This window comes from Gymnogyps californianus, chromosome 1 (genome assembly GCF_018139145.2).
Source record: "Gymnogyps californianus isolate 813 chromosome 1, ASM1813914v2, whole genome shotgun sequence".
Taxonomy (NCBI): domain Eukaryota; kingdom Metazoa; phylum Chordata; class Aves; order Accipitriformes; family Cathartidae; genus Gymnogyps; species Gymnogyps californianus.
The window spans coordinates 11434266-11461024 of record NC_059471.1 but is presented as its reverse complement, the minus strand read 5'-3'; the positions used below and the strand labels follow the sequence as shown (position 1 = coordinate 11461024).

The following is a 26759-nucleotide window of genomic DNA, read 5'->3' as shown; positions in this document are numbered from 1 at the left end:
ACAGAGAGATGGCTACGGTCCATTCCTTACTAATCTGTTAGTTCCATTATTTAATGATGGTGTGGTTGCGTGGTTTAAGGTCTGGAAAATAAGTGCTAAGTTTTCAAGTGGAAAAAAATAGTGGTGTGTAGTGGAAGCCTAAGTAAGAATAGAAGATACTAAGGAAGAGGATAAAACTCAAATTTAGAGAGAGATCTAAAGTCAAAGAATTATGGAAAGTTTTCCCTAAGAAGTTGCCCCAGGCAAAGTGGGATTTATCCCACTTGTCATGGAAGTTGGTAATCTCCAGCCTATGAAGAATGAAAGAAAGAATGCTGCACTATTACTCTTTCATTTCAAGAAAAATAAGGATTACAGCAGTTATAATTTCTGTTCCTTTTCAAATACAATAGCTAATACACAGAAAATAGTTGCTGCAGTTCCTCTAATTTCATCCATCAGTTGAATGCTGTAGAAACTTGATTTGAGTTTAATACAGCACTTAAGGCAGTAAGTTTGCAGGCATTATGGAAATACACTTAAAGCAGAGTGCCCTTACAGAAGGCAGTATGAAGCAGAGTGCCCCAATATAGAAGACAATGAACTAAAATGTAGAAATCTTTCTCACAGTCACATAATGGCAGGTAATTATCACCATCATTATTGGAACAGAGGTATGGCCCAGTAGGGGATGTTTAATCTCCAGAAAAACTGCATTTATGTTAGGATAAGGTATTTCCATTTTTGCTGGGCTGGCACTGTAGAAATAATAATGACAACAGGGGTGATCTAATTTTTGGCTCCTCTAAGGCTGCATTTGGTCCACAGATGGATTTTTGAGAATATATGTGTTATAGGAAAATAGTTACTTACTGGTAATTTGATTTCTTCTGCATTGTAAGCAGGGCTCAGTAAGCTGCCTGTTCTGCCCTTTTCAGGAAACGGCCCACCAAAGCCCAAAGGATTCCCCATTGGTGGTGATGGAGGTTTATAAACTACTTTCTTTTCATGACCTCTGTGAAGTGTATGAGAAGATAAGGTGCTATCACTTTTTGAACCAGTGATATTGCCTTGGCCATATAAAGCAGGACTACAGTTTCTGTGGTATCCACTGGCTGTAAACATAGCAGTCTGTTGATGTTCCATTTCCCATGCATCTTTGTTTTGGAAAGTTCTAAAAGAGAAAAAAAAAATCCAAGTATCAAAACCAGTTAAAAGTCTAAGCTATCACAGCAAACCCAAGGTTTTTTTAATTTATTTTATTTGTTTGTGCAATTTTGATTACTTAGCTGTTCAAAATGCTTCATACATGAAGTTATGGGCATAAGATTAAGCATTACCAAGTTGCAGCAATTTAGCAACTTTCCACCTAAGTTATCGTAAATGTCTGAGTGTGCATTCTCTGTCTGCTTCAGCTGTGACTTAAATCACACCAATGTAAAGCCTTTCACTGGAGCTTAAGTTGAGTAACCTTGCCATATAATTGTGGCAGGACAAGAGCTAAAACACAAACTCGCTTCAGGTATTGAAGATACCGATACTCCTTAAGTGTTTGTTACCCATCCTTTGCCAAAGGTTATCATCCCTTTAGCTTTTCAGTGGAAAGAGCTATGTAAGCACTCTTCAGCCATGTCTTGATAATGTAGCTTAGAGTATGATAGGAACTAGAGTGAATTTAGCCACACAAATACAGGAGATGAAATATGAAAGTATCAGTGAGATGGGAAACAAAAACTGTTATTAGTGGTTGGATAATTAGTCAATTTTGATCTAATATCACCTTAAACAACTATGTTCAAAGAGCTAGAATTTAGAATAAATGTTTAAATAAGTTAAATAAAAAAAATAGTACAGGAATCTTTGATCCTGCATTTTTACTGCGATACTTATTTTGCCACTGATTTAATGATAACACATTGGAGATTAAGATGAGAAGTAAAGAAATTTTTAAAATACACTTTTTAAAGAATTGTACAAGAACATGCTTTTGTAACAATAAGTGAAATCTTCAAGCTTACAAAAGAATTCTAAAGTATTTTATTGTGATGTTCCATAACTCTTGTATCCCACTTACAGTGATCAGAATGGATGTGAAAGCACATATTTGTATTCCTTTGTAGTTCTGTAAAGCAAAAACTACTGTGGTTAACAGCAACTTAAAAAAAAAGAAAGCTATTTTCTTCCCATTCAAAATATCTTCTTTTCCTGACAGTTAACTGAATAATTCTGAAACCATATTGATAAGAGCAGAGAATTTTGAGACTAGCTTGCCCAGATGTCTGCTGAATTACACTAATTTTCAATTGCATCTTTACTTGTATTATATATCAAAACATACAAAAAAAAACCTATTTCAGATTTTATTACATTTCTGTTACAATATTTCTGACAGGTAAAAATTTCCATTGTACTGAGGTCTGTGCTTATGATAAAATTGAAATTTTAGTCTTGGGAGGTAACTACTGTACTTAAACATGATAGCTGTTTGAAAAGATCCTATTATTGCAAATATCCTAAAACACTTTACTAATTTGAAATGCAGCTATAAAAGCTTTTAAAGATCAAGTTCTCTGCCACTAAAGTATAATTATTATAAGTATTCAAGAGTATGCGGTGCTGCTCAGATCCAAGGAAAACAGCCTTTTTTTTTTTTTAATAAAAAAGAATTTGCCAAGTATAGGGAAAGGACATTTTTTTCTGCAGAAAGATCATACCATCATTTTCTAATCTTAATTTAAATATTTGGTGTTGGGAGAGGGTGGTTGTGCAGTCTTAATGGACCCTGCTTGTACATAAGCCCTGAAACATGAAACTGAGTACTCCATAAATGGACTGTGCAGAACAGGTCAGAGAACTAATGAAGAACATATCTTTCTCTGATTATAAAAGAAGTAGTGATTAAGATACTCTGAATGCTACAGGAAAGCAAATTATAAGCATGATGCTATAATATTATTATTACTATAATATTATTATTATACATTCTAACATAAAACTCTCTGAGAATATTCACCAAACCTTCCAGTTTTCTAAACCACCTAAAATGTTTACCTTTATGGGGGCAGAGTTTTCTCCTTTCTTTCATGCTTTTCTTTAAATAAATACACTCTGCTCTTTGGGCACAGGAGAATACCTTTTTTCTTTTTTTTCCCTTTATTTTAAAGTCCATTCCATCCATTGTTTGGATGAAGGGCACAGTGAAAAAAACTGCCACAACTGAAGATAGATGGCATGAATAATAAAATCATAGATTTTTTTTCATCTTGTGTTCTGACCTTTTTGGAAGTAATTTCCTCTGTAAACCCACAGTAAAGTCTATGTGATCTGTGTTCTTTTTTTCCCCCAGAACTGCTTCTCTATGTATTTAATAACAGTTATTACTGTTATGTTATAGCTTACTTCACTAAGACCAGAATTTTCAGACTCGGCTGCCTACAGTTATGGTAGCTTTTAGATAGTAAAAACAGATACCTGCCCCCCCCCCCCCCCCCCAAGGACTGATTTTTTAAAGGAACTCCACTTCCTACTGTAATCCATAGGATTGCTGAGGCTGTTTGCTATCTTGGAAAAACATGACACCTACATTTAGGTGCTTTGATATGGATACTATGCCTTCACTTCAGACAGATTTCACAGTTGGGGTTTAAATTTCTCCCAGTTCAGTGCAAAATAATATCTAAGAACAGAGTTCTACTTTGAATACAAATGTGAAGGTAGGCAAATATCTGCAAATTTGTAAAAAACTGTCCATTTGTTAACACTGCAATGCAAATGCACTATAACTGCAGTTGAATAAGTTATGCTTTCAGTGGGTTTACTGTTGTAGAATATTTAACATATACACATACTTCGCAAAAATAATATCACTGTTGACATGGTGACATATGGGACAAGAAGTGAACGAACAATGTCCTCACAAAGGGAATTTATATAGACAGGATCGATTTTTCCAGACTCATATATAAAATCAGTCTGGTCCCTATGCGATCAATGACTTCAGTGGTGCAAAACAAATTCCTTACACAGCTTCTGCTGGTTGACGTACCTAGTCTTGAGAAAGAAAACAACAGATCTTTAATGACCAGAATGTCTTCAGAATTCATGTTGTTGCTTTTACCTTGCAAGTGTAACTCATAGCTTGATTTTAAAACTGGTTAAACAGGATTTTCCTGAAGAGATTGTTTTCACTGCTTCCAGTTTATCTATTGCAAGAACTGATACAGTGGTGAGTATGACTAGGAGCATGTGACCTCCAAAGGGTAGTGAAAACCTCCTTAAGACAGATACTTCACTGTCAATACAGATCCTTTAGGCGATCCCCAGCTACCTTAGCAGGCATTCAGTCCTAGCCTTTACCCCTCACTTTTGCCACATGATGAAAGTGCACTTTGGCTTGACCAGCTACCTATTTTGCATATATTTTTATGATAAATAAGTAGCCTTTCATTTGGGAACTCACATGCATGTTTTAATTTTGGAAGAAACAGGCTAAACACATCAGCTTCATCAGAGAAAGCACTCTTCAACAATGCCAAAATGTAAATCAGCTGTATGGGGCCAAGGTCTAAATAAAGGATTGAAATCTTGAGGGTGGGGGAAGCTTATGTAAATGGCAATTAGGAGTAAGTCAATTATCATATATGAGAACAGCAATTAATTACAGTGGTTATAGGTAGGATGTGGCCACAGTCTTTTTTAGCAAAAAGATGCCACTCCTGCATATCTTTCTTTGTAATACTTAGAAATTCACTGTATACTGCAAGAAAGAAGAACTCATGCCTCTTTCTAAATCGCCAGTATAACTTCCTGCAATTTCCTGTATTTTCTCTAGAGGTCTCCTATCTAGCTAATGACTGTGCCCAGGCCTAGGATTCTAGTAGTTATCGTGAGACATGCCTGAAAAATATTATAGAATATACTTGGTTGAAGACAGTTTTTTTTCATTGTGCAAACCTTTCTAGGTTTCTGAATGCAAATAGGAAAAACAAAAAGTACAGCTTCTGAAAATTACTATTTAAAACACAAACACACACACCCCCCCATGCACAAACACCATGTTTTCTATTTTTCTACTATGTAAAAAAAGTCTTTTTGCCCTTTCTCCAGTGCCATAATTACCATGGAAACAGAACTGCAAATTAAAACAGAAATAACATGGTTTATGCTCACAATAAAATAAAACATACTCCAGAGTTTAACTCAACCAACATCAATTGCCTGGTTTATCTGCATACATTTGATGATTGAAAATTTAATTTTCGTTTCCTGAGAAAATCTTGAGGTAGTTCCCTGTTTGGGAACAGAGAACTGACAGTACAGAGAGGGCCCAGTCTTAAAAAGACTGGCTAGCTGATGTGTATATACATTACATGTGGAATTTGCACATTTTTTGAAATCTGTGTATGTATTTATTTAGCTAAATAGCTTTTCACTTAGGAAATCAAATGCATGTTTTAGATCCTGAAAACCAGGCTCAATATATCTGTTTCATCAGATTAATTAGAATCATAATTTAAATTGTATTCAGTAGTGTGGATGAGATTTCTGTTGTGAGAAAGGTTAGCTCTCCCAGGTTTTTCTCTCCCAGTTTTGTTTTAACATTGGTCTTCAATGGCTATGAAATCAAAATCCTGCAAATTACCTGCATAGTTCTATTGTCTCATACACTTAAATTCTCATGAATGAAATTTCACAGTTCCTCAGGTACAGCAAGTGTAATTCCTGAGAAAATGGGAAAAAATCTTATTTTTCTCACTTAAGAAGAGTGGAAGCATAAGCAAAAATTGCACTGACCAATTTTTGGTGAAATTATGAGACCTACAGGTGCAGAATAGTCTTTATCTTGGTTTGTAAATATTTGTTTCAGCAAAACCTTCAACATCATTTGAAACTTAGTAGGAAAACAGCCATACCTGCCGGTTCCATATATATATATGTGTGTGTATTATGTATATACATATATATATGTACACACATACATATTATATATATATATTTTTACATACACATGAATACTACCTCCAACACTAAACGTCATATTTAAAAGGAAATTTTAGGCAAGAATGTAGCTACATATAACGGGATGCCTTTCTATTTTGCAGAAAGAAAATAACTTTAAATTTTGCCAAAGACTGAATGCATGAGTTTGAAATCTTAACCTGTACAATTTTGACTCCAATTATTTAAACTTTGCTTCACAGAACTGTTTTACATTAGTGCTATCATGTAAGTTCTTTATTACAAATGATCAAAATATTTAGCTTCCTATTAATTTTTACTCTTCTGCACGGTGAAATATTGTTTAGCAGGGAGTTTAATTTTCTTTTTATTACTGCAACGCCATGATTATAACATGTTTGAATGTAATTCAGTGCTTCACTGAATACAGAGAAGTAAGAAGGAAGTCATCACTACAATGTTTTCTATGAGTCTGAGTATTCTTAAGTCTCATTATTTTTCCCTAACAAGGAGTTTATTGTAGTAATGATTTATTCAGGGCATCTGAAATTATGTTTCTTTTAAAAATCAGGTCACCCAAGAACACCAAAACTAGACAAGGCATTAAAATACATTTAATGAAACTTCCAACAAATGAAACTGACGGGACACAAAGCTTTTCAGCAGGGGTGGTAGTTCAAATTGCTTATTAAGATAACCTCCTGTGGAGCAGTTTACCTCTGATGTTGGTTTTTATATCCTTTCCTTGTCTTGTTTTTATTTGGCAGTAAAAATACATTCTGTCCTGTTTTGCAAAACCTGAAACTAAGGATAACTGAAGTAGCACATAAAAAGTTTTTTAAGTTGTTTCATGTGACAAATATTAAAATAATGATCAAACATTTCTGGGACTTCATTTATTGCCAAATTCAGTTAGGCACCCAGAAAAATGTAGGAAATTCTTACAAATATACTAACTAGGTCTGATATTTATGTTGGTGGGAGTTCTGAATGAACAGACACAGAAAAAAAGCTTAACAGTTTGGCCCAGTTAGAAGCTTCCAAAAAACTTACAGGAAGTTTCATATATGTGTACAATCTAAATATTACCTCTCTTCCTTTTCTTGCATCTTTGAATGGGTTTGGTAGCTGTGCTCTGATTCTCCATATGTACCCATGCGACCCAGTATCGATGTTTCTGTGTCATTTTGTAGTTTAACAAGACTATTTTGTAATCTTACATTCTCATGTTCCAGTTTGTGAATGGAAGCTGTGAAATTTCCATGTTCTTTGTTAGATAAATCTGTACTCTGTGAAAGGAGATTAAACCAATAATAATAACCAATAACCAATAGTTATTTTTTCCACAATAAATGGATGTTAGTATTTTTAACAAGCAAACACAAAACAATGTTCTATGCTAAAGAAAGACCTAGCTACCATACATAATCATGCAGCACTTATAGCAAACCAAGAGAATTGCCTCCAGAAAAAAACCACTGTAGATAAATGGAAAAGAAGGGATAACAGCCTCTATAACACAATAAAACAAATTAAAATTTCTCAACAAACATGCATTCAAAATATTATTGTTGTAAATTCATCGCTTGCTTTGTAAAACTTCTGACATAAAAGCAACCATAACAGCTATAGCTGCAGACTGTATTGCTCCCTCTGGTAACAATTCCACCAAAAATAACAAGAAAAATTACAGAAGTTCATTACTATACTAGATACAGGGTATGTCTACAGGCAGAATTTAATATCTGTGTCGAGATACAGTCACCTTCTGTTTCATAAGCAGTAAAGTAAAGCCACATTAGCACAGTGCTCTCCATCTGTGTTACTAAACCCCGCTTCTCAGTTGGGTTAGGCCACATGGTATACAAGTCAAAATACTGAAAGTGCAGGCGACATGTGCACTGTGACCAGGGGCTAAAGAGGCCCATCCATTAGGATATCAAGAGGGGAAGATGGAGATTAGCTCTGGAAGTTGACTGCCCAGGATACCCCATTCCTTTTTTGTCCTATCACTTATTCCATGAAGCCTATGCTGCACACCTGAGCTAGCTAATTTGGAACTAGCTCTCTGCAGAATACTGCATTGCATTGTGTAAATGTATTTGCAATAACAGTATACTGTCATCAACAGAAAATTCTCAAAAGATTTATCAGATTACACACAAAAGACTAAAAACCCCTACATTTTATTAAGTTTCATATATTTCTAGATTTTTCTTATTCTTTTGGAACCCAGTAACTCATGAGTATTAAGGATTTGGTTCTTAGTATACTGTTAGCACAACTGGGCTCCTGCACCTGAAAGCTTGTCTATTCCTTGCACTAACTGGTCTGATGTCATCTCTTCCTATAAACCTTGCCTTGCTTAGCTAGTTTTAGGGGAAATTTTTGAGCCAAACTGGCATGGAAGTGCCAGAAAGTATAAGAAAATTCACTATTTTGTGCAAGGATGGGGGGCAGGGGCTCGGCTATGTCTCCCAAGTGGAGAGGAGTGACAGAACAGAGGAAGGAGAATGCTAAGTCACCCTACCACTAGCTCCAGAATCAGCAGTACAGTTATAATGGCATGAGCCCCAAAACTGAGCTGGCACAGCTACATTGGTTTTGAAATCTAAACAAGTAACCCTGCCTGATGATGCATTACACCATACTGACTTAGGCTGGCACTACTTTGAGGGCTCTGTGTAGTGCTCTACTGTACTGTACAAACATCCATACAAACCTCTCCAGTCCCTGCAATCTTAATACCAAATACTTCACAATCTTTAATGTTTAGATCCTCACAATACACTAGTAAAGTAGGAAAGAATTATTAAGTCCACGAACACATTGATACGTGTAGTGACCTTGGTATATCTAATAACTGGATTTTACTGTTGAAATTTAACAAACACGTGATATCTACAAAGATTCTTGTTAGACAGCTCTTCTCAATCTTCATGAAAAATATCACTGTAGAGAAGAGCTAGACATGCATACACACATCCATCTATGTTTCCACAATAATATATCATATATACACATACATATATCCATAATAGTGTATATGTATGTATAGGTAATACATCACTGATAGACATATATGCTATTTTAAGGGTGTGGAAAAATGTGACATTCTTTCATGCATTTGTCAGTCTACAGTAAGACAATTAATAGGCTACAAATCCCCCAAAGATGTATTTACAGCAGTATTTACAAGCAACATTCCACTGTTTTTTCTAGTGATAGATACAATAACTGCAGATGTTCTGTAAGCAGGGGACGTTTTAAAGCTTTTTGTGGAAGGTAGCTTATATAATACTTATTATATCCTTATAAACTCTAGTTCTATATGATATTATGGCACACTTTTTATGAATTAAACTTTAAACATCCCCTGTTTGGAGAGAAATCAATACTAAACTCGAAAAACAAGCTGGGTGGGGGCAAAATGTGTCAGTTTTTTACACTTATTTAAATATCATATGAACAAAGGGGTAAAATAGTAAAAAAGGGACATACTTTTGTATCTGTGAGAATGATGACTGTTTAAAAATAAGTATTTTCTGAAATAAGTGACGTCACTTACAAAAAATAGGCTCCCAGAAACTGTTTAGTGTCTAGACAGTTACTGAAAAATTTAGCTTACTTCAAGTTTTCTACAATTAAGGTCAAAATTATTCCTAGCTATAGCCATCTTCAGGTTGTGTGTGAATACCACTTGGTTTCGATTATGTCGCACACCTTATTTTTATTTATTTATTTTATGCAAGCCAGAAATCTCTAAATCTGCCACGATCTCTATCTACATTTACAATAAATATAAGTCACTATTCTGCATATTGCATAGATTAAAAAAAATTACCGTGCAACTTTTACACTCCTGGTTTTCCATCATCTCTTTTAGATGTGTGTTTTCAGATTTGATAACTTTGTATCGGAAATCCAACAACTAAGAAAAGATTCAATTCTTAGTTAAATACAAGAATATTACTGTTAACTTGAAATAACACTGAATATAGATATCTGTAAGTTTAGTTTTACAAAATATACATAAAGAATTACGAAACTAGCTATAATTTTTTTTTTAAATACAGCAATACTAAAGCAGAAAGAAGTCTTAAACCATCTATAAAAGATATACAAATGCAATGCCTCTAGTTTTATTTACCTTTTTGAAAGAAGTAATCACTTAGGAAAATAAGGGAGTTCACATGCAGTTACAAGATACAAAGAGGGACAGATTTTGCAGGCCATTGAAACTGGATGAAATCCTAGTCATGAAGCCTTGGAATGACATCCACTCTTTTAGCGATACGATAGGGAATATGGCCTGGTAAAGAGTGCCACACAGTAGCTGTTTCTCATTTTCCCAAACACTAACCTTCCTATTGTCAAAAGTAAAGTATTACATTAATCACAATTTTCAATATGCAGTGACCTTCTCAGAAAACCCAGAGATATCCAGAAACCTCTAAATATGATGGTTCTTTTGGTTTACAGAACTAAGTAACGAAGATAACATATTTGTTTTTAAAACTGGAATTTGCCATTAGAACACTGGTATCTTACAGTTTTCAGCTTTAAAATTACCAGAATTTTCTAAGCAGATTTGTAACATTCTTCAAAAGGCTTTAAAAAAACCTGAAAAATTAGGAAACATTCTAGGTAATCTAATAAGTGGTTCTAATGATAAAGTGCACATAATAACAACAAACTGGAAGTTTTCAAGATCTTTTGCATGTTAAAATGGTAACTACATTTGATGGTCAGAATGAATTGCAATTTAGATGTTCAGTTGACATTTACTGGTGCTTTCTTGTTCCAGTATCAATTTGGCTGCTTTAGTAATACTTCACAGATATTACAGCACTGCTGATGAAAACTACAGCAAATGTAATGTCTTTTTTCACAGATAATGTATGTCATTATCAATAGAGTGGAGTAAAATGATCTAGGCTGGTTTTGCCTGCTTGCATACCTGTTGTTTTGCTAACAATTTGTCTTTTATCTCTAGCTCCATTTTTAACTGTCTTTCCAGAAGACTAGCTTTCTCCATGATAGTTGCTATAGTGATCTCCTTCTGATGAAGCTCTTCTGTCAGGTCAGAGATTTCTGTCTTCATCCTTTCCTGCTCAGAGCGATGGGACTGCTCCTCTCGATAAACATGGTTTCTTATCTATAGCAAATATGTTTCAAAAGGAAAAAATGTTGTGCAGTAAATATGATTGCATCACTTGCTACCTATCAGTGACTTTTTTTGCTGTTGCTTCCAAGACACCAACTCTTCTAACTGAATCAGAGATTTTTGAGATTGTATAATAAAATGTCTTCATGAGTCAGTGCACATAGCTTTATTTATTTTTACATCTTTTTTCAACCCTTCTCTTGTGCTTTCATCTGCCTATTTAGTATTAGAAATGAACAAAATGCAAGGCATTTAAATTAACATTTAAAAAGAATGTAATAAAAATAATGTTCATTTTAAGAATTGGAATTTATGGCAAAGAATATCCAAGGAAATATCCATTCAATAAACCTAAGTATGATTTATTTACATTGCTTCTAAGTTAATTTAGGTTTAAAGTAAGTTTAGTGCAGCCTAAATTAACTTAGGAGCAATATAGATAAATCAATATAGAGACTCTTTAATGAGAAACTATGTTACAAATAAAGAGTATATACGGTAAATCACTTTATGAGAATTATTCCTGCCATCATATATAAAATTTAAGGTCAAAATTTCTGCACTATCTCCTGTGCAGAGTTCTCCAAAGAGTCAACACAAAGATTGTTTTCATAATCTTTCTACTATAACCAAGAATTTAGTACTGATAGATTTTTTTTATTATGGTAGAAACAAAACTACAAAAACCAGCATAACAACCTTTGAACCCATTTTAATAATTCCTCACAGTACCATACACAATCAGTAACAGATGGCATTTCATTTTTATTTATGCAAACTACATAGAAATACTAGAATTGTAAACAAATAGATGTAGATGCAAAAAACCTAAGAGCTAGATCATGATTATCATGCCAAAATTGCTGCATCCAAGTCAGCTGCATCCAATTAGAGATATTCCTGCTTACATTGCTACTCAGCAAAACCACAACATGCCTGTAAGAGGAGTTCTGAGCATCCTCTGCTCCCAAAGTGTTTTGGCCTGCCAAGCCATATGCCATTCCACAGTGCCACGCCACTACTGCTTGCACACAGCACTTCTGAAATGTGCAATGCAATGTGATGCGTAGTTCAAACAAAAGAGCACTGCCCTAGACTGTGCAGCAGGTGACTGACTAAGCTTAGTCTTGTGTGGGTGACCTGTATCAGTTGATCTGTTAGCATATCTTACATCTGAGACCACCTACAAACTACTACTTAACTCCTATAGCCTATTAATTACTCATAGCCTTGGAGGATTTATTACTTGCAAGGTACTATCTGAATCACAGTGATGCTTAGGCATGGTTTCTTCCATTATTTCAATGAAGTAGCTAGCTCTGTTGTTAGTGCACAGAATCAGAATGTCAATTTTACAGCTATACAACTACTTCCAGAAATGTAACCATATATGAAAACTTTTTCATATATGAAAACTTCATACTCTCCTAAAGCCACAATTTATCCTCCTGCTCTCTTCTGCATATGCACACACCCAAGGTCAGTACTCTGCTCTCTTTTTAAAGTCCCATACTGCAGTTAAGATCTGGAAATACTTAACGATACGAAATACCTTGTTTAGCTCTTGTTGTTGGTGTTCTTGACTTTGTGCCAATAGCAATAACTCAGTGTTTTTATTTTGTAGTTGCTCAGTAAGTTGTACACAAGATGATTGATGCCTTTAAATAAGAAATAAACAAAACATGAAACAAGCAGAACGTTCAATAACCTTTACCTTGCAGTATCCTCTCCTCAGTGTAAAACCGTGGAAGGCCTGCTCACCGATGAAAAAACCCAAACAACCAAAAGATTTGGCCTAAACCAGTATCGATCTTGGAAGATCTCTAGAGATTAAGGACAATGCAAGTGTGTGCAGAAAGAATCCTGAAATGTCTTGTAGATTAGTATTTCATATAATCTCAAATAGCTATGGTAGATTAGATAAACCATAAAAAGATGAACATTTTACTCAAAGGAGGTTAGGGAGAATCTTAATCACACTACTTCCAAAGTGTTTTAATGCTGACAAAAGGAAAGGCACTGTAAACATATAAATAAAAATCAATTAAATGCATTGATTTGTAAAGATCTAGGCAGCATTAAAGCCTTTTAACAGAGCCTGCATCTATTGCCTGCAATCTTGTCATATATAATTGCTAATGAAAAAGTTTATTCAAAAATTGTCTAGAATTTGACATTTGAATCCAGAGTATCTTTTTAAACAGACTTAATTTAAATCAAATGTAAGAAAAGTTATTAGCTCAGAAGTACTTGCTAATGTAAATATTGTCTTCAATATACATACTTTATTTGAATTTCCTGCATATCTTTATACTCTCTGATCTTCAATAATTCTGTATGCAACTGTTGGCATTGCAGTTGTATCCTTCTACAGAGAGCATCCCGTGACTGCAGCTCATTTCTCATTTCTGAAAAGCCTGCCTCCATGTTCTAAAGAAACAAGCAAATACATAAATAGTTAAATAAAATGAGACAGTAGTAGCTTAAAATGCTGTATTTTAACACATAATTTTTGATACCTGTATAATTTGTATGAAAGGACATACATGCTTTTATTGTGAGTTTCATTTCTGAAAAAGGTATTGCTTTCATGTCAGTTCCTTTCTCCAGAAATGTCATCTAAAAAATCAGATGCTGAATATTCTTTAGCTCTTGCAACATTCCAATGCATCTGTCTCTGAAACTATCATAGAAACATCATTCAGAAGTTCTTTATTGTACTAAATGCATCTAAAATACATAGTCTGCTTGTTTCAGCACGTTCTGCACCCTAGAACATGCTTCACATGCAGGAATTAGTGCCATAAGTAACTTACATTTTCTATTTTCCTAACAGTATTTCCAAATTTATAAGCTTGAAAAGTACAAGGCTATAGAAAGGCAGGATTAAGTGCATGTCTTCATTAAACATTGCTTGGAAGCTTGGAGCAGATACATCTGGACTTAAGTACTTCGATAAGGTGTGTGCTCAGTCATCTCCAAAACTAGTTCTATCTGCATGGAGCTAATTGCTTATTTAAATGAACATCACAAAATTTTAAACAATCACAAAACGATTTTTCTTAGGGACTCCACAAATCTTGTCTCTATTTTACCTTTAATTTCTGACTGATAATGTGATAGACAACCTGAAGATACATGTTATATTTGGCATCATAAAATCTGAATTCCCCAAAAAATCAGAATTCCCCCTAACCCACAAATAACAAAAGTAGCAATAATAGTCAGATTCTTGCAATAATAATATCCAGAGAATATTTATTTCCTCTCACCCAAGATCCAAAACGATGTTCCAGATAAAAAAAAAAATTTTCCAAGGATGTTGATCCTTTGCCTTTAAAACTATTACACTAAAAACACTAGTAGTTTTCCTAATTTCTTCATTTTATTTTAATATAGTTTCCATGTTTAAAAGCAAAAATAAAGCCTTTAAACTTTCAAAAGACAACTGGAATCCAGAAATGACACCGCAAGCAAGGAACTTCAAAGGTTTATTTCGCTTAGAGCCTCATATGAGAATGACCTTCCTTCCAAGAAGCCTGTGGTTTTCCTCTGGCTGAAAGGGCTGCTGAAGACAGATATGAAGTGCTTTTGTGTTTTTTATAGGGGCTGCATATATAGATTCATTCATCTTACCCTTTGTTAAATTAAGGCTGAGAGAGCTTTTTTAAACTCTGAAATGCAAGTCTGGGCATATTCAAGTGAAATAAAGCTTAATGAACTGTTAAAATTGTCTGCAAGACTTGCTTATGATCATCTTCATGACTTCAACATTCAAGAAATAGCCACAATTATTTTATAATATATGAATTTTGGGGAGGGTTACCCCTCTGATTTCATTCTGGGGTGGATAAGGGGAATGAATGCTGCACAATTTTGTGGTAGAAGTCACATCATCTGTGGCAGACTGCAGTCTTCATACATATTTACATAAATTGTATTTTCTTCTGTAAATTACAATAGTAGCAGGAACAACAGCAGCCACAGCAGCAGCCGCAATAATAATTGAAACAGAACTTCAGGTCAAGAGTTTCATACATCACTTCAAAAAAATCATTTAGATATGTACAACTTATTATTTTAGGAAATATCTATTGCATCTAGTTAAAACACCAAAATGAAAATTAATTTTGAACCAGAAAACTTTAAGTTTCGTTTAGAAAATATCTAATGAAATATAACTTTTTAAAGAGTCTGTTTCAAGTTGAAAAATTTACCAAATCCTCTATTTTCTTCTGTGAAAAGTTTTGCTTCAACTAGCTTGCCGTGTTTGATATCAAAAGGAAGTCTCAAAAATTTCCTGATCAGCTGCTGTTCTAATTCTACTCAAAGCTGTTTGTGGTGGGTTGACCTTGGCTGGACACCAGGTGCCCACCAAGCCGCTCTATCGCTCCTTCTCCTCAGCTGGACAGGGGAGAGAAAATATAGCAAAAGGCTCATGGGTCGAGATAAGGACAGGGAGAGATCACTCACCAATCACCATCATGGGCAAAACAGACTTGACCCGGTGAAATTAATTTTATTTATTGTAAATCAAATCAGAGTAGGATAATGAGAAATAAAAACTAAATCTTAAAACACCTTCCCCCCACCCCTCCCTTCTTCCTGGGCTCAACTTCACTCCCAACTTCTCTACCTCCTCCCTCACAGGTGGCACAGGAGGATGGGGAATGCGGGTTGTGGTCAGTTCATCGCGCGTCGTCTCTGCCGCTCCTTCCTCCTCACTCTCTTCCCCTGCTCCAGCGTGGGGTCCCACCCACGGGAGACAGTCCTTCACGAACTTCTCCAATGTGAGTCCTTCCCACAGGCTGCAGTTCTTCACGAACTGCTCCAGCGTGGGTCCCTTCCACGGGGTGCAGTCCTTCAGGAACAGACTGCTCCAGCGTGGGTCCCCCATGGGGTCACAAGTCCTGCAAGCAAACCTGCTCCAGCGTGGGCTCCTCTCTCCACAGGGTCCCAGGTCCTGCCAGGTGCCTGCTCCAGTGTGGGCTCTCCATGGGGTCACAGCCTCCTTTGGGTGCATCCACCAGCTCCAATGTGGGGTCCTCCAGGGGCTGCAGGGGAATCTCTGCTCTGGTGCCCGGAGCACCTCATCCCCTCCTTCTTCACTGACCTTGGTGTCTGCACAGATGTTTCTGTCACATATTCTCACTCCTCTCTTCTGGATGCTGTTGCACAGCAGGTTTTTTTTCCTTCTTAAATATGTTATCCCAGAGGCGCTACCACCGTTGCTGATGGGCTCGGCCTTGGCCAGCGGCAGGTCCATCTTGGAGCCGGCTGGCATTGGCTGTATTGGATATGGGGGAAGCTTCTAGCAGCTTCTCACAGAAGCCACCCCTGTAGCCCCCCCGCTACCAAAACCTTGCCACGCAAATCTAATACACTGTTCAACCTTTTAAATACAATTATATGCTGTATTTCTATGTAAATTAGTGTCCAGCAGCTGACTTAATGCAGACTTTCCAAGAACCAAGCCTCCTGTGTGATGTTTTCAGGCTGCCTTTCATGTATGGCTGCAATTAAATACGTCAGACAATTCTTAAGGTAGAGAAATAGACTGCAGTGTCCATTTGGATCTTCTAAAGTTCATATTTTCTGTACAGCCAGCAAACTGGTCTTCCATATATTTCACTTTATCACTGTTTCCTTGCTAATTAATAGTATGACAGAAATATTTAGAAGCAGACATGAAAAGGTCCTAGGCATAGAAGATATATGAGGCACAATACTAGGCTTGCTGCCATTGCCATCAGCCTTCTCCCCACCAAGATTCCTATCTACTCCTCCTTTACCCACATTAGGTCCAACTATTCCCATCCTCCACCTAGCACTCCTTCATGCAAACCTGCTTACTTCTTCTGGCTGACAACAGGCCTTGCACTTTCTTCTTTCTCATACAGACATTCCTAAAAAAATATTTTCTCCGAGCGACACGTTTTCACCATACATTGACTTTACATCAGTGTTTCCCTTCTGCAGCTATTTGCAAATGCGGCTTTTCTAACTAACACAGCACTATTCCACACCACCCGCACAGTTATTCTGCACCTTTCTGCCCTTTAGCTGATAATGTTATGTACATCTAGCTCCACTTCTACTTAAAATGTCTTCAGTGCTTCCTACGGCTCCTGTATTCTATTCACACGATTCCAAAAATCCTCTTGCTTGAAGATTTTCTTAAAGGCTACAGCACAATGACATCTACTCTCTCCATCACACAGCATCTATCCACCTGCTCCAATCGCCATGATTTGTTCCACTCTGTATTGTAGTCCCACTACTTTTGATGGCAGCCTTTTTAACAGGCCCCAAAACAGAGGTTTTTACTTGCATACCAATAACTTGTATACAGGCAAATGACTCAGTGAACTAATGTGCAAATGAAATGTATAAACATCACATGCGCTAAACTTGGCTGTTCTGACAACACCTGAAATTAACCTCCACCACATACATGTTAATTCCTATAAAGTATATTGCATATGAAGTTATAACTCTGCAAGCTTGTCTATAAACAGAAAAAGATTATCTTTCTCCAGAAAGAGCCGAAGTTACTATAGGCCACTCAATGTATTACTGAACCTTGAAGTGCTTAAATAAATAAGCAAAAGCATTATTTATATATGTTACCAGAAAAAAATAGCAATGAGAATCTCATTCCTGATCTGTTTCAAACATAGCTAATAAAAAAGTCTGTAAAGATCTTGTATTATCTCAATCTTGTCAGAACTCATATATCACAACCAAAAGAAGAGGCTCAAATGGCTGTCTTCATAGATCAGTGCTACGTTGAAAAACTGTAAACTAGGGATAAGATAAAAACTGATGTTTCTTCACAAGGCTGGCAACTTAAAAATTCACTGACTGCAAAATCTTCTCTCAATAATAATAAAGTATACCATACACTTTTCTATATACTTATTTACTAGCTATATGGCACCGTGTACAACAAGGTGTAAATCAGATAAAGAGATTTCACAGAAGTCATTTATGTACAAGGAACCAAGTAAACTAGGCTAAGTTCCTGTAGGTGCCACGGATATAGGAAAGTTATAAAACCCTAGATAAACAGACAAGAATAAAATATACTACTACATATCAAACATATTTCTGTTTTCTCTTTAAGTGTTACTCAAAAAATTGTACTGTTCACAGCTCATTCTGTGTTCCTGCAAAGAATATACGTAATGTACAGATCTTTTATATAGGCATCTCAGTACAACTTTTTAAAGTATACTCCTAAGTAATTAATTCTCCAACATTAATTCCACAGTCATTATGAAAAAGAAAAACTGTTACTACCTGGCACTGGTTGTGGTACATTTTTAGATCTTCGCGGAGTTTCAGATTTTCCTCTTCTAGTTTATTCTTGTTTATTGCTATTTCATTCACAGTTGCCTTTAGCTTTTCAATAACCAACTCATCCTTTTCACTTTTGGGCTGGCCATAGGTAATTACCTCTTCTTGGTTTTGTTTCTTATTGCTTATTTGGAATTGATAATTCTGGGTCTGCTTCTATAAAACAAGAAAAACTTTTAAACGAAATTCAATAATTATATGTAAATTGCTAGGACCAAACCGTTACTACTAAAATTATAAAGCTATTTCCATCTTCACCAGGATTTGCTCAGAAAAGATGGCACAATTGGAACAGTTTGTATTACTTCTCTAAAGGATACTTCCTTTTTTCAGTCTCATTTTCCTTGTCCTCCGTAAAAAAAATGTTTCAGAAACTTTCAAGGGTACAGAATTTTTTCAAGGATTTTTCTCCTCTGCTGTGTATTTCCCTAGCACTTAATGTTAGTTAGCCTCAAATGTGAATAAGGTGATTACGATGACCTACTCAAAGCAGTTACCTATAAAAAATAATTTGAGAGAAATGTTCTTCTTTGATTCATTGAACTCAGTAGGAGTTGTGTGTGTGTGTGCGCCTCAGGATAGATATTAACCTTTGACTAGAGGGCTAGCATTACATAGTTCATGTATAAACAGATCAGTTACTACAGGAACTGTACTTCTTTGATATCATTATCCTTAAACTTGGGGAAGAATCATTTGCACATTCTGCAGAGTCCCACTCTGCATTCAGTTTCTTGTACTAATTAAAATCCTAAACCCAAAACTTCACAAAATTGGTATTGCCAGTATTTGTGAATTCACAGGCATCGTGAAGAAGCATAATTACTATGGTAACTGTTTTTACTGTTTAAAAAACTATCCACATGGATCCCTCTACTGGGAGATTAACAAGCAGGAGTAATCTTTCAGAAGACTGAGAATTAGCTGAAATATGACAACAAAATATAACTTGGAAACCATATATCATGTGCAGAGATCAAGTTGAGCAAGAAAATGTATATTAAAAATAAATAGGGTTACAAATACCATATTTCATTGACAAGGACTGCAAAAAGGCATGCTTTAGACAGCTTTTGATGTCATTGATTATGTTCCCATAATTTGTGTTGGCTCAATACCTAAGTAGAACTGACCACTGGCTGCATATCAAATAAAAAGCCATAAGAAATTTGCAGGTAATTTTCATTTCTATAGATAACAAATTAAGGTCCCCTTGACATCTAAGTCACGGAGCCTGACATACCAAAATGTCAAAGCATCCTGTGAAGAATACAGTGCAACACTCAGCTGGAAATCAAAGACCTCACAAAAGAGGAATTTGAGACAGACACAGGACCAATTAATGCTTTTGAAACAGTTAAGGGGTAACAGTCCATCAGACTTCTATTTAATAAGTTAGTCGGTGTTATGTTACAGTTGCGAAGAAAAATGTCTTCAAAGGAAGTTCACTGATGGCAGTGAAAGCCTCAACAGAAAAATGTGGATGATCACCTTGAGTACTCTATTTTGACTTGTCTAACTATATAATCAACATGCATCAGTCAGTAGTTTTGTCTAGTCAAAGCCTTGCTTTTTTAACACATTTCTATGGAAGTTCAATAGTTGCAATATAATGCTTTCAGCATCTAAAAACAAAACTTAACTGTCATCCTTGGAAACTCTGGATATGGGTAAAGAGTCTCATAGGAATTGTTAAGAAAGTGTTTCACTAGATTAAGATCCAATGAGTTTAGTAACAGTGGAAAAGGGGATTACCAGTCAGCAACGTAACTGGCTTCCCCTTCCTTAATTTTCAAGCTGTCTTGTGGCCCAGTTAATTTGTAAGTTATTTTCTAATTTTTTTTAGAGCAGGAGAGGTCATCAAGACATCATTAAATCAATATTTTGTTCAGGATTGGATGGAATTAAAAAATAAAAATAGGCTAGAGCAATAGGCTATATAAAAAAAGTAATAAGCAAATTAGCAAGTAAAAAAGAATCACAAAGTCAACCAAGGACTGAATGGTAATTTGAAAGCTGAAAAATATGATAAAAAAGGGATAAGTGATCCAACAAACAACTCCAAGTGTGATTTTGGAGTAGCATATAGCAATTAATTTTTCTGCATAAATTATATTAATGTATATTTATGATCTTCAAAAAAATGAGGGTTATCTTAGATTTGAGGGAACTTTATATTTGAGTCAACATAGTAATGGCATGTACTACTTAGTAAGATACTTTTCAATAACTTGTCATCACAGTTAATTGCATATTAGTAAATAGCATAGAAGATAAAAGTATATCCACAGTGTACTTAAAAAGTAAAAAGCAACATGCACTGCTTTTTGCATTTTTTTAGTCAGAAATATTGTAATTTTCATCATGATACTTATTCATTTTCTCATTTTAATGAGAAAAATAAAATTAAAATAACTGTATGTATCATTAGATCTTTCAGTATGGGTCTGCCTTACCTAAAGCAATGTATTCACTACCAATACATCTATGTATTGTCAGATTCACTATAAGCTTAGTGCTGTTCAGATTTTTTAAATTAAGTTAAAATAACTCTAGCCGAGCTAACAGCTCATTTTCTTCCTAAAGCAGGAAGGTAGGAATTTTACCTCAAATAAATTACATTTCTTGAACAATAATTTTTGTTGAGCATCTAAATAAACAAGATAATTTTGGCAGATCGTCCCCTTATTATCCCATTCTCTTGATTTTGCCTTAAATTCCTGAAAGACAGCAAAACAAGGCTAGTAAACACAGGGAAAATAACTTTTCTTCTTAATCTAAATAACTTTGTAATTTGTATGGTTCTAAGAAAAATCTAGGTTTTTTAATTAATACATAATCTTTCCGTAACTCTGGAAAGAAGAAAAAAAGAACAATGATATAAACCAGCCATCCAGTCATCCCCACCAGAAAATAATCCAATCTTAGGGGCTGTTAATCTGAAAAAAATGGGTGGTAAACATAATCATTGAATAAAAATGATAAAATATTTTAAATCACTTCCATTGCTGTAGATCTTAGAGTTATGACTATAATACATCCATTTTATTGGAGGATAGTTCCTGTGACTGTAAAACTATATCAGTGTCAAGTAGAGTAATCAGCAGGGAATCAAATGCTTAATATTCAGACAAATGTTTTGAGTGCTTGCTTTTTTCTTTTTTTTTTTTAAACAAATGGGACAGCAGCTACTGTGAATAAATTTTACTTCTTGCTCTCTTTACAATTGCTGCTTCTGGTTCTGAGTTCACCTAGTTTTAAACAAAACTTGTTTCACAAATTCTATTATATCAGATTTATCTAATATGGTTTTTGTATTTGCACTTATATTCCTATTTATAGTGTATTTGAATTTGCTCTTAAGTCATACCAGATCTTATATGTTCACAACTAGACTTTAAAGGCAGTATCCTACAAAATAAGTAGAACTCCAGTTACTAGAGCTGTTGCTCTTTTAGTTTGAAGAATTAGCAAAATAACAGTATACTGTTTTATACAGTGAAAAATATAATACTTATAAGCTGCTATGAGACCTTGCTTTTTCACAATGGAAATGTTGGTTCCAAAAAGATAGATGATTTTTTTGTAATTATCCTAAACTGGCGTATTCCCCAAATTTTAAAAAATAAGATTTTATTTGCTACTGAAACAAATCGAATGCTTTCCGACATAGATTAATACAAATCTTCTTTTATAGCTTTCCTAATATCTGCTTTGGCATTTTAAGCCAATAAACATCTTCCCATTTTACAAAATGTGATACAAATGGAGTTTCAGACTACTTAATGAGGACTGCAGGTTCAAGGCCTTACTAAAGCACTGCTGAGCTTAGTAGATTTTCAACACAGTAATTATTTCCTGAATACTAGAATTTGCTGAATATATTCCAAGCACTCATTTTTCATACTGCATAATTAATCAAATTATAGCATTGTGTTACATTATTTTCACATTTTAATCTTGAATAAGGTCATTCTCAAATTAGCTGGATCAGACAGTTTCACAGTAGTGTTATATTTAATCAATGATAGATGTATAACCCAGTTATTATTCTTGTAGTAGCAGATGTTGGCAGCTATGCTGCAGTCCAAAGCGTAGTGGCTTTTCTGATGGTAAGGACTCTTCCATGTGGAAGAGACAGCAACATTATGTAGAGCTACGATGTGTCTAGGATATGTCCTGTTATGTAGGGACAGTCACCTGAAGGTGGCAGAAGTTAGTCCTATATCTTATAGAATAACATAGAAGATAGGCAAGTCCAAAATAAAGATCCTAAACCCCTGCTTGATTGCAGCTTAAGTATGAAAGTACTTAAAATCTACTAGATCTTAATTTTTTGATTGTAAAGTTCTCAAAGTGTCTAAATCAACTACATCATAAATCTACATAAATCTACATCATAAATCTACATAAATGTACATCATAAGCCTGTAAGTCTTCACAATGCTTAGCAGCTAGGCAACTAACTCACAATTTCAACTGGTATTCGTCTGCTTACTTTCCCTACAGGACCCAGTTCAGTAAATGCTCGAAGCACACACTACTTCATTATGCTCTTTACAAAGGATGGCCAGAGAAAATGTAAATTTTTTTGTGAACCTCCTATGCTTCATAAGGCTAGTGGTTAGACTGTTCTTCCCATATGTGGAAGACTCAGTTTAATAATCTTCTTTCCAGACAGAATCCAAACCAGAATCTTCCCATGTTAATTTTCTACCTAACAAACAAATGTTATTTCTCAACAGGCTCTGGGAATTCTTCCTTTTGAAGTTGTTTCACTTTGCACAGGATACCAGCAAATTTATTGGATAAGTAAAAAAGAAGCAGCAAAAATTAGCACAGCTAGAAATTATATCGCTCCGTTATAAGAAATGAGAATGGATATCAGTTTCTGCACCAGTGAATGTAGCCAGAAGGGTATTTGGGGAGAAGGCACCACTTGGAGGCACACTCTCTATGTGCCAGTTCTCTGTGCTGGCTAACTCTCCTCTTGGCCCAATAAATATTTGATTATTCCACAGATCATAAAGTAATTTCTAACTCTGAGAAGTCAAGGCTGGGAATTATGATCAAAAATCAGTATCTTCCTGTATCCAAGAATAAGCCACCTAAAATCCATTCTGTGTCCAGAGGGATAGGGAATATGACCAAATCCTGGCCTCAGCATCTCATATTATCTAGTCCCCCACTCAGTATGCTGGATTCTGTGGAATATATTTTTAAGTGCCTAATCCTTCCCTATGTGTTACCTAGGGAAACTAGACACTGAGGTCAAGGTTGTGGGTTGCCTCAGGCACATGGGCGCTGACAAGATATGTATGTAACAAGCAGTTTTCCAATCCTAAATCCCTTTTCTGTCTAGCCCTACATGGTCAAAGTTGTTCTGAGGTCTATAAAACTTGAATTAATGGTAGGTATTATGCGACAGTATCCTGCATATGTAAAAGGTCTCATGCCTCAAGAGATTATATTATCCAGTACACATATAATAATCAGGAAAAAAGTAAAATTTATTTATAGTTACACTTATGAAGAAAATTATCTGTATTAACTCACAAAACTACTAAAAACACTAATAAAACTTGGATAAAAGAACAAAACCTGAATATTAAAAACTATGCACCTTTTCTTGCCAGAGCAAGAAAATTATATAATTTTTGTAGAATTATGAGGAAATCAAAGTTTACAACTGTAAACCACAAATTAGTTCTAAAGGCATATTAAAACTAGAATATAATAACAAAGTATTCTTACCTCCAGTTTCTTGTATAAATCGCTCAGTTCAGATGGTATCTCTAGGCTTTCCTCGCATTTTTCTCTACTTTCAACCTTTTTTTGTTTTAACTGATGTGACTGTAGCTTTTCATAACTATGTGTCAACTTTGAAAACTAAAAATGAAAGCAGAGTCGAACATGCAGAATCTATCAAAGATGACCACGTGGCCAAAGTTTTCTTTCAACTAGAATTACCAACTGCGGCTTCAGCATGCTAAATATTTAATCAATGTAATAAAGAATCAATTAATAAAGTTAATTTATTAGAGATGAACAAGACTAAGCTCTCATATAAATGTTAAATAACTGTTCAAATGGGTTCATTTGACAGCTACTTTGTTCTGCTGAAGTTCTTTATGGCACTGTTACCCATAGTGTCATTTCCTCTACAATGTTTATATGAAATGTTCTATACTTGTTTACTGCCATCTTGTGTTGACATTTTTAAAGGGTGCTTCAGTAGCCAGAATGAAGGATTATCATCAACGTATTTTAAACTTCTATGTTTCTTTTTTAGCATGAAAATGGTTGAAATGTTTGTGTGATGATTGCATTCTTCTGGAATCATTAAGTACCAAAGAGTGTCTATGAGAATTAGACACTAAATACTGTTCTGCCTATTGATCTTACGATGAAAGCATGGCTTAGGAGTCAGAGGCAGAGAAGGGAAGGTACCAGTAGAAGCATTAGCCTTTCAGAAGGTACCAGCCTCTTCAGAAAAATGGCCAGTCTGATCAACAGTTAGCTATACTACACAAGCAAAGGGGCTAGTGGCTATTAACAGGTTTGATACAGCAAACTGACATTGTCTGGTAGAGATATGTACATCTGGTTTTGGAAAAAAAAGGAAAACCAAGGATATTGGCAAAGGAGACTCTAAAAATATGGCCTTGAGGGAAACTGAGTGAAAGAACTTTGCGAAGAATGTTGACTAGAAAAGAAGCTTACAACCATGAATACTGATCATGTCTCTTGTTGTTTTGTTCCTTTAAATTCAGGTATATATGACTTAAAAAATTCTGACTCTAACATAAAGTTCTTTGTCTAACCAAATAAAATCCATAAAATTTCATATTTTTTTAAGTGCTCGAGCAAACTACTGTCTGGAAAAGAAATTACTTCCAAGGAAGTAGTTGGAAATGGAATGGAACCCTATTGAACCAACCTGGAATGAGCAACTGAGGTTTGTGCAGATAACAAAGATGGCCAAAGAAGTCCAGAAAAGATACAGAACAGAAACTGGAGTTAAAAAATCATCTGGAAACTTCCTAGAGACATTTGAGATGATTTTGGGAACTCATAATATGGAACAGCAAAAAAGAATTGAAAAGATGACCAGAAAATAGATTGTCCTAGACTAGAAAGTTTCGTGAAATGGGGAGGTCCAGGGATAGATTTGACCAACTTGGAATTTCTGAGTAGAAGTCCTGTAACATGGACTTACAGAGCTGAGAGATCACCTTCAAAACAAAATCAAAAGACTTGCAGAGAAGCTGCCTATATTTGAAATTGACCTTGCCAGAGAACACAGTTAAGATAAAATATTTAAAATGGGTCAGAGTATCCAGGCTCAAACAACATGGAACTCATTGCCTTTGGAAGAAAGATAGTGTTTTCCAAATAACAGGATTTTTGCTCTTGAATATATTATGGCATATGTGAACTGCCTGGGAAGAGCAAACTCAGATGAAGACAGGTATTAGACCGTTCATGCTAACAAGGCTAGGAAATACAGGATCCAACACTTCACCAAATCAGTCTAAAATGGAACAGAATGGCCAAAATGAGAAAATTTAGTTTGAATGTTAGATTTATTTAATGAAAGTAGGATATCTCAGACAGATTATAGTCTGGGTGTTATCATGACTGGAAACTAGACTAAAAGCCAAGAATCCTTCAATTTAATGCTAGATATTTGCTTTAAAAATAAGGTCCAAGTTCTTCTATTTGCATGTTGTAGAAGTAAAAAAAAAAAAAAAAAAAAAAAAAAAAAAAAAAAAAAAAGATGAGGCATTTTAGTGAGTTCTGGGGTAGAATTCACCTAAGTTTAGATTTCTGAAAGTTAGACATCCAATCCTGAGCTACTCTGCATTATAAAAAGCTGCCTCCAAATGCTTAGTCATTTCAGCTACCTGAAATTCTCATCATACACTGACATGAATTATATTCTAGGGGTGTCTATTTCCCTCCATTGATTCTAAAGGGAGCTTCAGGTAGCTCAGACGTAGTCATCTAGCTTTTAAATGTCTAAGTGAGGCAATTAGTTGCTAAAGTGCTTAGAGCAAGAACGTATTCTTGTTCTTTTGCTGAGGGATTTCTGTCATTTTCAAAATGAGAATAACTACTAAACATTAATATAGAAAAAAATGAAGGAAAAAAGTAATGAAGATGAATCTCTAACGTTTTTGCTATTTAATTATGACAAAATGTTGTACATTTGAATGAGTGCAGCAGTGTGGCCTAAGAGTTTCAGGTTACGTATCAGGAATTATTTCCCTAATACAAGAAAAAACAGGTTTTA

The 26759-nt window shown here is 35.1% G+C and overlaps 1 protein-coding gene across 1 annotated transcript in view; it reads right to left on the bottom strand.

The window, feature by feature from the left end:
• Positions 1-26759, bottom strand: part of DEUP1 (deuterosome assembly protein 1) — a 45509-nt gene that overhangs the window by 5724 nt on the left and 13026 nt on the right. The window contains exons 4-12 of the mRNA XM_050892561.1: positions 24218-24352; positions 21070-21183; positions 18407-18619; positions 13389-13534; positions 12657-12762; positions 10898-11095; positions 9782-9868; positions 7027-7226; positions 853-994 (exon numbers count right to left, since the gene is read on the bottom strand). Of these exons, the coding sequence (XP_050748518.1) occupies positions 853-994; positions 7027-7226; positions 9782-9868; positions 10898-11095; positions 12657-12762; positions 13389-13534; positions 18407-18619; positions 21070-21183; positions 24218-24352 (1341 nt within the window). The remainder of the gene's footprint in view (positions 1-852; positions 995-7026; positions 7227-9781; positions 9869-10897; positions 11096-12656; positions 12763-13388; positions 13535-18406; positions 18620-21069; positions 21184-24217; positions 24353-26759) is intronic.